Source organism: Peromyscus eremicus, chromosome 8a (assembly GCF_949786415.1).
Source record: "Peromyscus eremicus chromosome 8a, PerEre_H2_v1, whole genome shotgun sequence".
NCBI lineage: Eukaryota > Metazoa > Chordata > Mammalia > Rodentia > Cricetidae > Peromyscus > Peromyscus eremicus.
The window spans coordinates 70075769-70092545 of NC_081423.1; the positions used below are offsets into that span (position 1 = coordinate 70075769).

General features: G+C 40.8%; 1 protein-coding gene across 1 annotated transcript; it reads left to right on the forward strand.

Moving 5' to 3' along the window:
• The first annotated feature begins 40 nt into the window (after nucleotides 1-40).
• Nucleotides 41-16279, forward strand: Ska2 (spindle and kinetochore associated complex subunit 2). The gene is made up of 4 exons (XM_059271441.1): nucleotides 41-165; nucleotides 6893-6979; nucleotides 11177-11353; nucleotides 15308-16279. Exons 1-4 carry the CDS (start codon nucleotides 133-135, stop codon nucleotides 15374-15376), a joined length of 366 nt encoding a protein of 121 aa, XP_059127424.1. The 5' UTR covers nucleotides 41-132; the 3' UTR covers nucleotides 15377-16279.
• The last annotated feature ends 498 nt before the right edge of the window (nucleotides 16280-16777 follow it).

Genomic DNA, 16777 nt, shown 5'->3' on the forward strand with positions numbered 1-16777 from the left:
GCGGGCGCCGGCGGAAGGGACGAGCCAATGAGCGCGAGATGTTGAGTGACAGCTGTCCAATAGAGACCCTCAGTGCTAGCACGGCTTGCAGCTTAAGCGCCTCCGCGGTCTGAGGAATGTCAACTATTCAACATGGAGGCGGAGGTCGATAAGCTGGAACTGATGGTGAGTGGAGAGTGAAGGAAACCTACTGGGTGATTTGTTTCCTCCACCAAAGGCCTAGAGGGTGAGGCGCGATTTGGAGCCGCCGGAAACTCCGGGTGGTGGAGCCTGGGATCTGAATCGAGTTCCCTCCTGCTGCATCGAAGGGAGCCACCGCCGCCTTGGTCTCTTAACCGCCGCGGGGGAAGGGGTTACATCCGGGGAACTCGTGAGGGAAATGGCGGGAGATGTTGAGGGTGTGGGCCTTTGTAATTCCCTGGTCTTCGCTTTCACCTCCACCGGCCCCGGGAGCCGCGCCCGGTACAGACACCGTCTCCTGTATTTCCACCTTTCTCCCCCAAATGTGCCTGGAACGGTCTGTAAGAGCTCTGCGGTGGAGAGAGGTCGTTCACGTTTCCCGAAAGGGGCGATGGAGGATGAGGTGGGGCAGAAGTCCAGGGGCGCCGAAATGGGGGCTCCACTCTTCACCTCCTCGAAGGCGAGCTGGGACGGTCTGAAAGAGGACGCTAGACCTGCCCGAAAAACTTGCCCGCGGTCCCGCAGCCCCGGCTCCGTGCGGCTCGGAGGAGAGGGGCGAGCCGCGGGCACCGAGCCTGGAGCTCCTTCCTGCGGCGGGCGCGGGCGGCATCGCGCCAGGCCAGGCCGGCTGCTTTCCAGCTGCCCGCTTTCCCTCCTCTGTGCAAGTGCAGCCCGGGACCTCGGACCTCGGTGGCCGCTAGCGTGTTTGGCGTGCACTGGGCGCCCAGCCCAGGGGCCTTCTAGTTTTCTCTGTGAGGGTTTCCCCGTTACTCGTTCTCTTTATTCTCGCCCTCCCATCTTTGCACTGGACGCTTGATCTCCGCGCCTTTTTTCTTAGTTCCCGTCTTCTGTCTTCGGTCTTCTTTTGCATGATCCCTTTTCTTCCAGATTGGAATAGCATCCTCAAAAGTACAGAATGTGAAGGGATCACTGAGTTCCCCCAGGTCCTTAAATAACCAGATTAATATGAAAAGTAAAACATTTCTTCCTTCGCTCGTAATTTGTCCTTCTTCCCTCCGCCTAGGTATCCGGTGTGTCTGTGCTACTCTCTCCAAGGAATATCTTGAGTCTGTAACTTCTGCCTTGGAAAGGACTTTGGGGTGATCCTGGAAGATAGGAAGTACCACTCCCTACTCCCATTCTCACCCCAGAAAGTGTGAGGCCTCAGTTTCTTTTCTCTTGCGTTAAGGAATTCAGGTGTTTCACATACATTTTATTAGAGGGCTTTCATTAACATTGTATTTTAAACTTTGTGGAGGAGTATGGGAAGGGGGGGAGAAGAATTTTCTGCAGCTTTCATATATATATATATATATATATATATATAAAACGTGTGTATATCAATATAGTAATGTATTAATATTAACACACAACGTTAAGTATTGTTAAATATTGTGGTTTGTCAGCAGGCATGTAAATTCTCTTGATGCTCTCCCACATTATGAAGTCCTTCCTTTGGAGTAGGTGAAGATAGTTTTGCCTTGTTAGAGGCTAATTCTGTCTTTAACGGGTTATTTTCTTTAGTTGGTTGATGAATTTCAAAGCTTATCTAGCCTTTCCAGTACAATCAGTACTCAGACTTTTAAAAAATATTGAGCAGATTATCTTAAGGAAAACACAAACAGCCAGCAAAAAGTAGATTTTAGGAAGTTGAACTTTTTTTTTTTTTAGATGTTGTCTAAATTATGAGATAGCTTTAAAATTGCTTTTTGCAGAGAATGAAAGGAAAGCAGCTTTTCCCTTTGTGAGATTTCTTGAAATATACTTAGCACTTTAATTTTCCAAGTTATTTTTTCATAATCAAGGGCTTAAAAAGCAAAATCAATTTTTTAATCATGATTTTCAATATTAACTTTAGCTTTTTACTAACCAGACAGCAAAAGACATTTCATCTTCAAATGTACTATGTTCTCAAAAGAAAAAAATGTATCTATTGAAATTGTCTTTTCTAAGCCAAAGGTAAATGGTGTAAAAGTCTTTACATCACTTAAAAGATTTTCTAAGGAGCCCTTGGATGTATAATAGGAGTGCATGATGTTGTAAAGGTAATAGTTATTCTAACTCTGTAAAACATCTAATCTGAATGAATTTTTTTTTGTATTTTTCTTGTGTTAACATCAAATTCAGAAAATTAAATTTGCCTTTTAAACACATATCTTTCAAACCCAGTGCTTGGTTAGCATAGTTAAATATATTCCCAAATTTGAGTTTTGTGGCCCAGGAGCTGAGGATAAGTATCCAATGTTTCAGCTCTTTTGAGTCCATTTTTTAGCAGGTTTAATCTGTCTAAGTAGCTGAACTGGACCATTTAAAGGAAGGTCAATGAAAACAATGGGAATGTATTTTTGCATCAATCAACATTACTAATGGTGGAATAAGCTCATTGTAGGGTAACCTTTGTTCTCTGACATTCTCCCTTCACTAACTGATTGAGTGGCGTTCGTCTCCTGCCCTCCTTTTGTGATACTCCCTGGGATTGTTCACAAAAGGAGTGTAATAGGATGCTTGGATTCTATTTCTAATAGGATGCTTGGATTCTGTTTCTTGGTTTACATTTGACTTTTAGGGAAACTTATTTTATCCCTCTCATTGTTTTCTTGATATTTCTAAGTTTGAAGGGAATGGATATGCTTTTCTTCACTTCATAGGATATTTTAAGAGTTAAACTGAAAGATTAAAAATCCTCTTGCGAAAAAAAAAAAAAATCCTCTTGCCTAGTGTTAGGTTACGTTGGGTTAATGTCCTGTTAAGAATAAGTTGGTTCCCTGATACTCTTCTCCTTTATTGTATTAGCCCTCAATAAACTCTTGTGTTAAAGAGGCACAAGATTTAAGTGCTGTGTGTGTGTATTAGATTCCATAAAGATATATTGGGTATATAGTCATTTGTTTCCTTCTTTTTTTTTAAAATGAATATGAGACATGTATGTATGTCTGTGCACGACATGTGTGCCTGGTGCCCAAGGAGGTCAGAAGAGGACATTGGATCCCTTGGAACTGTTATGGATGATTTTGAGCTGCCAAGTGGGTGCTAGGAATCGAACCCAGGACCTCTGCAACAGGTGCTCTTAACCACTGAATCATGTCTCCAGTCCTTTGCATTTGTTTTCTTTGAAGTAATTACCCAGGGGACTTGCTTTCTGTGGTAGGCAACCAATTGCTTTGGAAGGAAGAGGTAGCCAACCTTACATTTCAGCAGAGAACAGAAATATTTTTTTCATACATTTGCCTCAGTAGTAATCATAGCTGGTTTTGTTAATTAGTCCTCAAGTATTACTGGTGCCCATGTCCATTACTAAAGGCTCAGGACATACTACAAAATTCCTTTACATCTGCATGTTTATGCTTGAATGCTGCTACTTACTTACATGTTAGTTGTCAGAAAACCAATTATCACTTGGGCTTTAAGTCTTTTACTCTTCAAAAAAAGAACTTCGGTAAAAATGGTTTTAGGTTTTGGATGTCTGCTGACCCAAACTGGCCACTGCACTCTGAAGTCTTTGCACGCTGAAACTTGCACTCCTTCCCTGCTCACTGCTGCTGGCGGATGCTCTGACTTTATTGCACTACTGTACCTTACAGCTAGCAGTGCAATAGTATTGTCAAAGCATCCGAAAGCAGGCCGCACACCTGCTTTTCTAGTTCTCGTCATTCAGCTTTACCGTTTATGAAAACTTTTCCATAGCTTTCAGTGCTGAAAACTGTGTAATTTTGTTACCATATATATTTTTATTTATTTATTTATTTATTTTGTTTTTTTTCGAGACAGGGTTTCTCTGTGTAGCTTTGCGCCTTTCTTGGAACTCACTTGGTAGTCCAGGCTGGCCTCGAACTCACAGAGATCCACCTGGCTCTGCCTCCCGAGTGCTGGGATTAAAGGTGTGCGCCACCACCGCCCGGCTTTTTCTCTTGTTTATTTTATTTATTTATTCCATGTATATTTTTAAAAGTCATTTGAAAAAAATAACATTAAAAATTCATTACTGTATTGCACTGAAAACTCATTACTGTATGTTTACAATCATGGCTTGTCTAAATGAATAGTACTTTGTAATTTGCTTCTTTTTGTAACAGACTTGGATGGGTTCTGGCGACTCTTAGGTCTCATTAGATTGTATGAGTTGGTAAGTGATAAATGGTCTCACGTCTGTCTACTATGGGAACACGGTGTCTTAGTGTTAATTTTGATAATATATAGGAAATGCTTAGATTTAAAACTTAGGAAAGGGGACTAGAGAGATGGTTCAGCAGTCAAGAACACTAGAGGCCCTGAGTCCCCTTCCCAGCATCCACATCTAGTAGCTCACAGCTCACAGCCATGTGTAAATCCAGCTCTAGTGGATTCGATGCCATCTTCTGGCCTCTGCAGGCACACAGATGCAAAGTCACACATTGATACAAACACAATAATAAAATCTTTAAAACTTAGACATGCTTGATTATTGTAATTACAAAATAGAAACCATCATTTTTTGGTAATGCTTAATGCACATTTTATGGACGTAAAACTCAGGATTTTAAGTGTACACTGTGATGAGTTTTGGCAAATGTATACAATCAGGTAACAACCTCCACTACTAAGATATAAAACATTTTCATCATAGTGAAAAGTTCCTTTGTGCTGTCTGCAGTTTCTCCTCCAACAGCAGTTTTCCAAACTTTCTTATGAGTGGGCTAATACATTAACTGGTCTGGTATGTTTGTTTGCCTTTTTGCACTTACTGTAAGTACTTTTGTCATTTTATCTTGTTGCATGCATTGACAACTGACTCATTTTTATTGCTGAGTAGTATTCCATTGTATAAAGTCTGACAAATTGTTTCTGGGGTTGTTTCCAGGCTTTGCCTATTATGAATAAAATTGTTGCAAGCATTAAGTGTTTTTGTGTGGACATAATTTCTTATTTCTTTTGTGTAAATACTGAGAAATGGGATTACTAGGTACTGTGAATATATGTTTGATTTTGTAAGAAATTGCTAAAATCACCTGGGCAGTGATGGCACACGCCTTAATCCTAGCACTTGGGAGGCAGGGACATATCTCTGAGTACGAGGCCAGCCTGGTCTACAGAGCTGGTTCCAGGACAGCCAGGGCTACACACAGAAGCCTTGTCTCAAAAAAATACAAACAACAACAACAACAGAAAAAAAAAAACAAAAAAGGGAAGAAATTGATAAAATCTTTTTCATAGTCTCCTTAATGATACTGAACATTTTTCGTGTGTTTATTTTCAACTGATGTATCTTCTTTAATGTCTTTCTTAAAGTCTTCTGGCATCCATGTATACATACATGTACATACATGCATCCATGTAAACTACAAACAGACACATGCACATTTTTTTCTCAATCCAAGGTCACTAATATTATTTTTTAATCCTTGGAGATTTGTGGTTTGGGGGCTGGTGATTCTTAGTGGTTAAGGGTGCTTCCTGTTAAACCAGAAGACTGGAGTTTGCTTCTCAGCACTAAGGCAGCTTGCAATCATCTGTAATTCCAACTTCAGGGGATCCTACACCCTCTTCTGGCCTCTCTGGGCTCCTTCACCCATGAGGCAAAGACATAGACACACACAAACACATAAATTTAAAAGTTTTTTTTGGGTAAATTTTAAAATATTTTTATGTGTATGTGTGTGTGCTTGCTTGGGTTGTTGAAATCCACCACATGTATACAGGAGCCAGTGGAAGCCAGAAGAGAGTATCTTCTGAAACTGGAGTTATAGATGGTTATGAGCAGTCATGTGGATGCTGAGAGCTGAACGAACCTAGATCCTCTGTAACTCTTTTAACCACTGAATCATCTCACCAGCCCCCAAGTTAAATCTTTTTTTTTTTTCTTTTGGTTTTTCAAGACAGGGTTTCTCTGTGTAGTTTTGGTGTTTTGGTGTCTGTCCTGGATCTCACCCTAGACCAGGCTGACGCAGAACTCACAGAGCTCTACATGGCTCTGCCTCCCAAGTGCTGGGATTAAAGGCATGCGCCACTGCTGCTCATCCCCAAATTAAATCTTAACAAAAAGATTTAACATGGCCCAATATTACACAGCTTATGTATATGTGTATGGGTGCTCATGCATGGTGCATGTGTTAAAGTCAAATGAGTTCTTTGGGATGGATGTAGCTTGGTGAAATGTACAGAAGGCCCTGGGACCAGATGCTGGCACTGCCTGATATAGGATAATGGAGGCACATAGGCCTCCTCTAACCCCAGCCACTCTGGAGGGATAAACTGGAGGATTAAGATTTCAAGCTCAGCTGGGCGGTGTTGGTACACACCTTAGGTCTCAGAGCTCGGGAGGCAGAGGCAGGAAGATCTCTGTGAGTTTGAGCACAGCCAGGGCTATACAGAGAAACCCTAAAGATTTCAAGCTCACTTTCTGCTGTAGCCAGCCCTAGGTATACCTGGTTTACATTAAACCCTGTCTCAGACCAACAAAAGCTTAAGTCCTTCCTTCCACCATGTGGATCCTGTGATTGAACTCAGATCATCGGGCTTGACTGCAGGCATCTTCACCTGCTGGGTTGTCATGAAATCAACGTAGCCCTAGTTTTAAGTTTTTAATGGAGCATAAATATTATGGATATTATTTGCTTTATATACTACAAGTTAAAATGAGTGTCATATATTAAAATATTCAAGAATGTGAGAATGAATAATTATGCTTACTAATATATTTTTGTTAACTAAATAATATATGTGTGCTAATTTTTAGTTCCAGAAAGCTGATTCTGATTTGGATTACATTCAATATAGGCTGGAATATGAAATCAAGACTAATCACCCAGATTCAGCAGGAGAGGTAACTGGGAAATAAGTAAAATTTTTTTGTTTTGTTTTTTTCAAGACAGAGTCTCACTCACTAAGTACCTGGCTGTCCTGGAACTCACTATGTAGACCAGCCTGACCTCAACTTCACAAATATCTGCCTGCCTCTGGCTCCCGAGTGGTGGCATTAAAGGTGTACACCACTATGCCCGGATAGGTAGATCTTTTTAATAGAACGCTTTGTATAAACATTTTCTGGTAATGCTCTAGTAGTAATACATTCTAACAATTATTAAGCACCAACCTTTTCTTGTAAGTGCTAGGTTTGTGGAGTCACAAAATCTTGTTTTGATGGAAGATTGCTCATACTGAAGTGATTATACTTCTTCATATTTTCCCAAGAAAAATAGGAACATATGTTAACAGAATGACATGTATTAAATGTTTTTTGTTTGTTTGTTTTTGCTTTTGAGACAGGGTTTCTTTGTGTAGCCCTGGCTGTCCTGGAGTTCGCACTGTAGACCAGACTGACTTTAACTCACAGAGATCTGCCTGCCTCTGCCTCCCGAGTGCTGGGATTAAAGGTGTGCGCCACCACCCCTGGCTTATGTGCCAACTTTTAAAAACAGTTAATAAACTCAGGTGTACAAGTCAGGAGGAAGCCTCTGAAGTGACAAGACAGAATATTTCTACTTCTAGAATAGTGGTTCATAATTTAAAGGGAGAAGGGCTAGTGGTCATGATAGTCTCTGGGGAAGATGATATGCTGTTAAGTTTACTTTATTATAGATATAAACTGTGATTTTTGAATAAAGTTATGTATTTTTACTAGTCATCATCTCCCCCCCACCCCCCTTTCTTTCTACTTAACATAATCCATGGTCATCTGGGAGGAACTTCACTTGAAAAAAATACCTTTGTCAGACTGACCTGTAAGCAAGTCTGTGATCATTTTCTTTTGTTAATGATTGCTGGGGTATGGCCCAGCTCACTGTAGGCAGGGCCTCCCTGGGCAGGTGGTCCTGGGTTGTATAAGAAAGCCAGCTGAACAAGTGATGAGGATCAAGTGAGGAAGCAGCATCCTCCATGGCCTCTGCTTCCATTCCTGCCTCCAGGTTCCTGCTTGAGTTCCTGCCCTGACTTCCTTTTAGGATGGACTGATTGGGATGAGGAAGCTAAATAAACCCTTTCCTCCCAGAGATGGTTTTGGTCCGTGTTTTATTACAGCAATAGAAAGCAAACCAGAGCAGTATTTAAGGTTACATTGCTTAGAAATCACTAACATTATCTATTTAATTTTGAGAAGGAGTCTTATGTGGCTTAGACTGGTCTTGATTTCTGGGCTTAAGTGAGATCCCCTTGTCTCAGCCCCCTAAGTAGCTGGAATTACAGATACATGGCCACTGCATCAGAACTCTGTTTATATACCATAAATTCATGCCTTCTAAGTATACGTGTCCATGGGAAAGAGGAAACAATGTCCATGCATCGTCAGTTGATAGTATACTTGACAGGAGACAGGAAATAGCACATTCGAATTGTAAAAATATCTATACATTAAAGAAATTAGGCTGGGCATGATAGTGCTCACCCATAATTGTCAGTACTTGGGGAGACAGTCAGGAGCATTGCTATACATTTTTAGCCAGCCTCTATCTGGGTTTGGGGCGTTTGGGTCTGCATAGTGAGACTATCAAAAAAAACAAAAAATTAAACAGCAGAATCTCAAACAAAACTTTGGTCTTTGTAAGTTCAAGGCCAGCCTGAACTTTGAACAAACAAATGCAGTAAGGTATACAATACAGTGTAGTCCTGTAGCTGTTCCCACAATAATTTAAAAAAAAATGTATTACTACCCTGGATGGTGGTGTTGTATGCCTTTAATCTCAGCACACAAGAGACAGAGGCAGATGGATCTCTGTGAGTTCGAGGCCAGCCTGGTCTACAAATCTAGTTACAGAACAGCTAGGGTTTGTTATACAGGGAAATTCTGTCTGGAATCCACCCCACCCCCACCCCGCCCCAGCCCCCAAATATTATGTGTGTGTGTGTGTGTGTGTGTGTGCCCACATGAGGTTAGAGGACAACTTTTGGAGTCAGATCTCACCATGGGTTCCTTGTATTGAACTGAGGTCATCAGGCCTGCAGGGTGAGCACTTTGACTCACTGAGCCAGATCACAGCCCCTGCTTTTAAATCTTAATTTTTACAATTTACATTGCCATACTTTTTGAACATCTTTATCACCTGATTTCTTTCCCCATTACCCTATTCCCACTTCTACCAGTTCATGGCCTCAATTAATTTACTTTCTATTCCCATAGGTGTGTTACTGTAAACATTTGACAAAAATTGAAGTATAAGTATGTGGTTGTCTTACCTTTCACTTAGCATGTTTTCAAGGTTCATCTATGTTGAAGCATGAACAGTACTTATTTCCTTTCTATTGTTAAAAGGTATCTATGGCCGGGCGGTGGTGGCGCACGCCTTTAATCCCAGCACTCGGGAGGCAGAGCCAGGCAGATCTCTGTGAGTTCGAGGCCAGCCTGGGCTACCAAGTGAGTCCCAGGAAAGGCGCAAAGCTACGCAGAGAAACCCTGTCTCGAAAAACCAAAAAAAAAAAAAAAAAGGTATCTATGTATAACTATACCAGTTTTGTTTATCCACTCATCAGTTAGATATCAGGCTGTTCCAACCTTTAAGCTATAGTGAATAATGCCTCTGAACATTCATGTACAAGTTTGGGTATACCACATGTTTTCTCTTCTGTGGCTATGTATCTAGGCATGAAATTACTGGCCATAGAAGCAGCTCATACTCTGAATATTTTGAAGAAACATCAAAATGTTCAAAAATAGTTGTCATTAAACTGATCCTTTCTGAGGCCGGGCGGTGGTGGCGCACGCCTTTAATCCCAGCACTCGGGAGGCAGAGCCAGGCGGATCTCTGTGAGTTCGAGGCCAGCCTGGGCTACCAAGTGAGTCCCAAGAAAGGCGCAAAGCTACACAGAGAAACCCTGTCTCGAAAAACCAAAAAAAACAAAAACAAAAAAACTGATCCTTTCTGTAGTTTTGAAACAGTTTCAGTATATATTCTAAGATAGCCTTAAACTTACAAAGCCCAGGCTGGCCTCAAACTTGCTGTATAACCCAGGATGGTCTAGAACTTCTTATCTTTCTACTTCAGCCTTCCATATACTGGGAATACAGACATCTGCCACTGTGTTTGGCCATGTGAATGTTTTTGAAGTGTACCATTCAGGTGGTGTTGCACACTTACCTTGTTACACAAGTATCTCTACCATCCATCTCAGCGGATTTTCTTGGCTTTTTTGTGTGGGTTTTTTTGTTTTTGTTTTTGTTTTTTGAGAGAGAGAGGGTAGCCCTGGCTGTCCTGGAACTCACTCTGTAGACCAGGCTGGTCTTGAATTCACATAGATCACCTGCCTCTGCTTCCCAATTGCCGGGATTAAAGGTGTGAACCACCACTACCTGGCTATCAGCAAATTTTCATCTTTCCAAGCTTAAAACACTGTATCCATTAAACAGTAACCTCCCATTATCCTCCCTACCCAACTCCAACCCCCAACAACTACCATTCTACTTTTAGCCTTTGTGAATTTTACTATTCTACATTTTGTATTTGTTCATTTGTGATTGGCTATTTCATACATTTATTAATTTCCTCCAGACATCCAGATTATGGGCTTTCCAAGCAGGGGCTAACAACCTGAGTTCAAATTCCTGAACCCACAGTGGAAGGAGAGAATTTACCCTTGAAAGTCATTCTGTGACCACTTGTCCACAGCATATTGGAGTTTTATTTTTTAAAACAATATTCATAACTCAAACTTGTACACACACAGACACACTATTCATCTATATATCACTGTCAGAATTTCTTTTAAAATTTTTTAAATATTTATTATGGTGAGTGTGTGTGTGTGTGTGTGTGTGTGTGTGTATACACAAACAAGAGTAGGTCCTCTGTAGCTGGGTATGGTAGTGCATACCTTTAATCCCAGTGCCTGGGAGGCAGCAGGTGGATTTCTCTGAGTTCCAGGTCAGCATGGTCTACATAGCAATTTTTAGACCAACCAGGGTTATATAGTAAGACAGTAGTAACCAAACAAATATGTGGTAGAATGTGTTGTACATATTAATTTTTAAAAATAAGCTTAATTTTCCCACTACATCATTTAACATATATTAACCTTATTTTTTCTGATGTAGAAAAATGCAGTTGCAATTTTAAAGGAATTATCAGCAATAAAGTCTCGATATCAAGCTTTGTGTGCACGCTTTAAGCCACTTTCTGTTGAGCAAAAAGAGAGTAAGAGCCGCATTGGTGCTACTCTGAGCAAGACAATGACCATGATACAGGAACTACAAAAGCACACAGACCTGGAGGTAATGTTTTTAGTTAACAGACTGGACTTGTGAAGTTTTAGTTGTGAATATTGTTTTGTTTTTTTAAAGACTTATTTTATTTATTTTGTATATAGTATTCTGCCTGCAATGTGTCCTTGAAGGCCAGAAGAGGGCACCAGTGGTTGTCAGCCACCATGTGGTTGCTGGGAATTGAACTCAGGACCTCTGGAAGAGCAGACCGTGCTCTTAACCACTGAGCCATCTCTCCTTCTCTCCAGCCCCCGTGAATATTGTTTTAAAAATAAAACCCCAGTATGCTGTGCTACATCCATGCATGGCTTCCAGACACTTGGATGTGACTGAGGTGGTGAGGGAATGAAGAAAAGACACACAGACAGAAATGCTGGGATTTGGTAGCCTGGACTACCTTAGCATCCGAGCAGCACAGTGTGTTTATTATATAGAGTTGAGCAGTGGCAGGGTAATCGCACAGGGCTGAACAATGAAGTGGGGTTTTTACATACAGAACTTATGGTGTACAGTGGGTCAAGAAGGCAGGTTTAGCTAATGGGGAGGAGCATCTCTACAGGGGAGCAGTTCTCAGGCCACATAGATCTGGGGAGAGGAAGCTATGGTGGACATTTTCTGCACACACTATCAACATCCACACTCAGACCAGGGGAAGGCTTTGCCATTCCTCCAAGGGTCTGTGGCTCTAGGGTATTCTACATGGCTGGCTCATGTGAACAACACAGATTCACTCAGGACTACAGTGGAATGTAAAATTTAGTAGTCAGTTTAAACTATTGATAGAAATCCAATTTTTTTGATTCCCGAAAATTTAATTGCTTTTCTTTTTAGTAAAAGAAGAGAAAAAAGGAAAATCATGTTGATTTGACTTGGTTAGTGAAAAGGTGTACTGTTTTGGGTGTATAACCATGGCAGAAGAGAAAACTTAAATTTACTAAACTTATAAAATGAAGCATTTCTCTTTTTTGATTTTGGAGATAGGACAGTCTCATTGTGTAGTACTATCTTGGACTCAAACCAATCCTCCTGCCTCAGCCTCCTGAGTGCTGGATGGATTATAGACATGTGCCACCACACTGGGATTCTCCTGGTTCATATAGGAACTGGTAAGTGTTTGATGCAGTCAGGCCGGGTGGTAAACATCTAATCCCAGCACTTGGGAGGTGGAGGCAGCAACAACAAAAAAGTCCTCCCCCCACCAAAAAGAGTTGTAGGCCCATCTGATCTATATGGTGAGTTCCAGGGCCAGGCAGTGAGACTCTTTCTTAAAGAAAAAACTCAACAACAAACTGTTGAAGGCCAGCCTGGGCTACAGAGTAAGATCCTGTTTCAAACAACAACAAACCAAAAAAACAAAACAAAACCAACCAAACAAAAAAAAAACCCAGAAAGGGCTGGAGATGTATAGTGCTTGCCCAACATGCATAAGGCCTCTGGTTCAGTCCCTGGAACATGGTGGGCTACATGTATTATCCCAGCACCTGAAGCAGGAGGATTGGAAGTTTGAAGTCATCCTTGTCTACAAAAGGAGTTTGAGGCCAGTCTGATATTCATGAGATCCTGTCTCAAAAAATGGAAGGAGGGGAGTGAGGGGCAGGGGAAGCATCATAACTAGTAAGACATCAAATGTTGATGGTACACCCCTGTAATCTCATCTCTTGAAAAACTGAAGGACTGTCATAATTCCAGGCCAGTTAGGGCTACATAGCAGGACACTGTCTCAAAAAGCAAAAAAACCAAAACAACAAAACACACGTAGATGATTTCTTGATCTAGTTTTTGTTATTGGTTTTGTTTGTTTCAAATGCATATATCCTTGGCTGGTCTGGAACTCAATATGTAGACCATAGACCAGATTGATCTTGAATTTAGAGAGATCTGCCTGCCTCTGCCTTCCAAATGCTAGGATTAAAGGCATCTACCACCATGACTGCCCTGTCTCTAGACCTTTCAGTGTATGTGTTGGGGGATCAAACTTGGTGCCTTGTTCATGCTAGGGAAGTACCCTACCATGGAGCTGTATCCTCTGGGTTTTTGTTTGTTTTGTTCTGTTTTTTTCTTTTATATTTTATACAAATGCTACTAAATCATTCAAGTCTCAGTAAAAAATCTTAGTGCCTAGCTCAGTACCTGATGTTTTTATACAACAACATGTGAGGAGTCTGTACACATCAAGTCGTAAGTTCACAATCACAAGGATTCTTAAGTCAAGTAAGATGGAGATGATGCTTGGAGAGGATGAAGAACGAGAAGAAGGATGAAGAAGTAGATCCATGCGTACTCGTTCCAAGAAAGGAACAAAAACCCCCAAAATAACAGTTACATCAAACTTCAGACTGATAAAGTTGGCCTTAATTCTAAGAAAAAGCCTTTGAGGACTTTTTTTTTTTTTTTTTTTTTTTTTTGGTTTTTCAAGACAGGGTTTCTCTGTGTAGCTTTGCGCCTTTTCCTGGAATTCACTTGGTAGCCCAGGCTGGCCTTGAACTCACAGAGATCCGTCTGGCTCTGCCTCCCAAGTGCTGGGATTAAAGGCGTGTGCCACCACCGCCCGGCTTTTGACGACTTATTAAATTTATGGCCTGAGAATTCTTCCCTAGTAAGCTTAAGAATAACAGGGATTTATTGAGAATATGTTTTGCCATATTAATACCATTCCCTTGGAGTAGATTTCTGCACTGTGTGGGTTGCAGAATGTGTTTATAATTTTATATTATAGATGTTGGGCCAATGTTGATCTGTCAAACCAGCTGTATAGAAGAGTAGTGGGGTTCTGAGATGTTGCAGAATGAGGCTATCCAATAACCACATGTGGCTATATAAATTTAAAAGTGGTTACATAAAATTGAAAATTCAGTTCTTCATTTCCTGTTCAAACTGCAGATACAGATTATTTCCAGCATCATGGAAAGTTTTATTGGATGGTGCTACCCTGGAGATGCTGATTCTGTAGTTCTGTCATGTTCCAGATTTGGCAGTCTCTCTAGAGATGACCTATATAATTAGGCCAACTTGTAACTATTTCAGAGGTTTGAGCTGTAGCTTGTGTTATTTTCCCATATAACCCTTTTCTCAGCCAACCTGTTGGTGTTCTGTGAAAATCCTTTATTGGTTATCTCATTCCCTTTTGTTTCGGCTCTTGCTCCCGCCTGCTTTGAGTGGATAGTTACTTGTTTCCTCATCTTTCTTATTACCTATCAGTACTTGCTTTGCTTTTCTTTTTCTGTCTCCCCCCCCCCCCCCATAGGGTTTTTCAGCCCTGGCTGTCCTGGAATTCACTCTAGACCAGGCTGTCCTCAAACTTACAGACCTGCCAGTTGCTGCTTCCCAAGTGCTGGGATTAAAGGTGTTTGCCGCCACCACCGAGCTTCTTATTTTTTAAAATGTTTTTTGAGATGAGGTCTTCAAAATGTAGCACAAACTTATTTCTCTGGGGAAAGTGTCATACTGTTTTGGTCCAAATCTCTTCCAAATATGGTATCCAAACATTAATTTAGTTCTATTAAATGATAGTCTTTAATTTGTTTGATTTCTTTTTTTTAACAAATTATTTATTTATTTGTATTTTATGTGCATTGGTGTTTTGCCTGCATGTGTGTCTGTGTGAGGATGTCAGAGCCCTGGAACTGGAACTACAGACAGTTGTAAGCTGCCATGTGGGTGCTGGGAATTGACCCCAGGTCTTTTGGGAGAACAATCAGTGCTCTTAACTGCAGAGCCATCTCTCCAGCCCAGTTTGTTTGATTTCTTGATTTTGTTTGTATAGCCTAATTGCAAATTCTTTGAAAGCCCAATCATGGTGTATAAATAGCTAAACAGCTATTGTTTTCCCTTATCTTTCAGTTTCATGATTACATATATAGTATAAGCTTACAAACACATCTGTGCAACAGAGCAACGGACGTTTGACTCATTTAACAACCTCTGGAGGCTTTTGAACTAAATACTTTGTCATTTGTTTTCTAGCTAACTCCACTGACTGAAGAAGAGAAAGCTGTGACAGAGCAATTAAAATCTCACATGCCAGACTTATAAAGACATGGGATTTTAAAACGGACTCTAATGGAGAAAAGATCAATTCCAAAGAGATTCAGCAAGATGTCTTGTTCATGCTTGATGTCATTAATCCATTGGGGGGGGGGGGGCTGATGAGGAAGATTGAGATTTTCCTTGAGTGTCAGGATCGTGATGCTTTTCATAGGAGAGAAAATTGTTCGAAGGGTAGATATCATATGACTAAAAGCCAAAAAGGATGGAATGGGAAGAAGATTGAAATACTGATGCCCATAGTTAGTTTTGTGGGTTCAGGTAATGAAATCTCTTAATACTATTTTAATCTGTTTTCTTTTTTATAGTTGGGATAATTTTAGACGTTTTGGGATTTTGTATAAGAATATTTATGTACATTTCAATCAGTGTGTGAATGGAGAAAATACTTGTATATTATAATTATTCAGGTGTTGTTTACTTTTTTGAGACAAGCTCTCACTATGTAGCTCTGGCTAGCCTTGGGGCTCACTATGTAGACCAGACTGGCATGAATCCTAGAGATGCCTGCTCCTGCCTCCTGAGTACTGGGAGTAAAGGCGTACACTGCCACACTGGGCACTGTTTCGTTCTCCCTCTCTCTCTTTTTGAGACAAGGCCTTATATATCCCAGGCTGGCTTCCGAATTGGTGTTGCCAAGGATAATCTTTTACTTTGCTACTTCCAGAGTGCTAACTAGAGCCTGAGCATGCTAGGCTAGCTCTGCACCAGACGATCTATATCTCCAACCCTGTAATTTCTTTTTTGAAAATGTACATTATAGACGATAGCACATTTTTAGTTGTGTGTCTCTGATGTCTAGTATTTCCCTAACTAATATAATTCAAAGACTGTTTTTTGTTTTTTTTTCCTTCCCATTGTTTGTTAATAATAAATGAACTTGTTTTCAAATGCTGTTTTAGACTTTCCATCTAGTATTGCAGTAATGTTTGTTATCTATCTTTCAGTCTAATTTTGTAGTTGTTCTTTCTATATGAAAGGTAAAACACTGAAATCACTGACTTATTTGCTACTATCTATTGTGTGTGTGTGTGTGTGTGTGTGTGTGTGTGTGTGTAAATCAATTTCACTATATTTTTATGGTTCTTGAACCTAGGGTGTCACATATACTTGGGATGCGGTCTACCACTGAGTTATAGCCCTAAATCTCTTTATTTATTTACTTTTGAAACAGAGTCTCACTTTGTCCAGACTTGCCTAGGGTATCTTGGTGAGCTGGCTGCCTCAGTGCTTTAATGGTGGGATTACAGGAAGAAGAAACCATGCCCAGTCTTTTTTTTGAGTTAGAATTTTACTGCATAGCCCTGGTAGTCTGAAATGTGTTATGTAGACTAGGCAGGCCAAGAACTCATAGATCCCCTGCTTCTGCTCTGATCAAAGGCTGGCCCT

Excerpts from the sequence above, each read along its gene's own strand:
- Ska2 (XM_059271441.1), top strand. The coding sequence starts at position 133 with ATGGAGGCGGAGGTCGATAAGCTGGAACTGATG. Across the intron at positions 166-6,892 it reads TCGATAAGCTGGAACTGATG|TTCCAGAAAGCTGATTCTGA; the intron begins GTGAGTGGAGAG and ends GCTAATTTTTAG. Across the intron at positions 6,980-11,176 it reads ACCCAGATTCAGCAGGAGAG|AAAAATGCAGTTGCAATTTT; the intron begins GTAACTGGGAAA and ends TTTCTGATGTAG.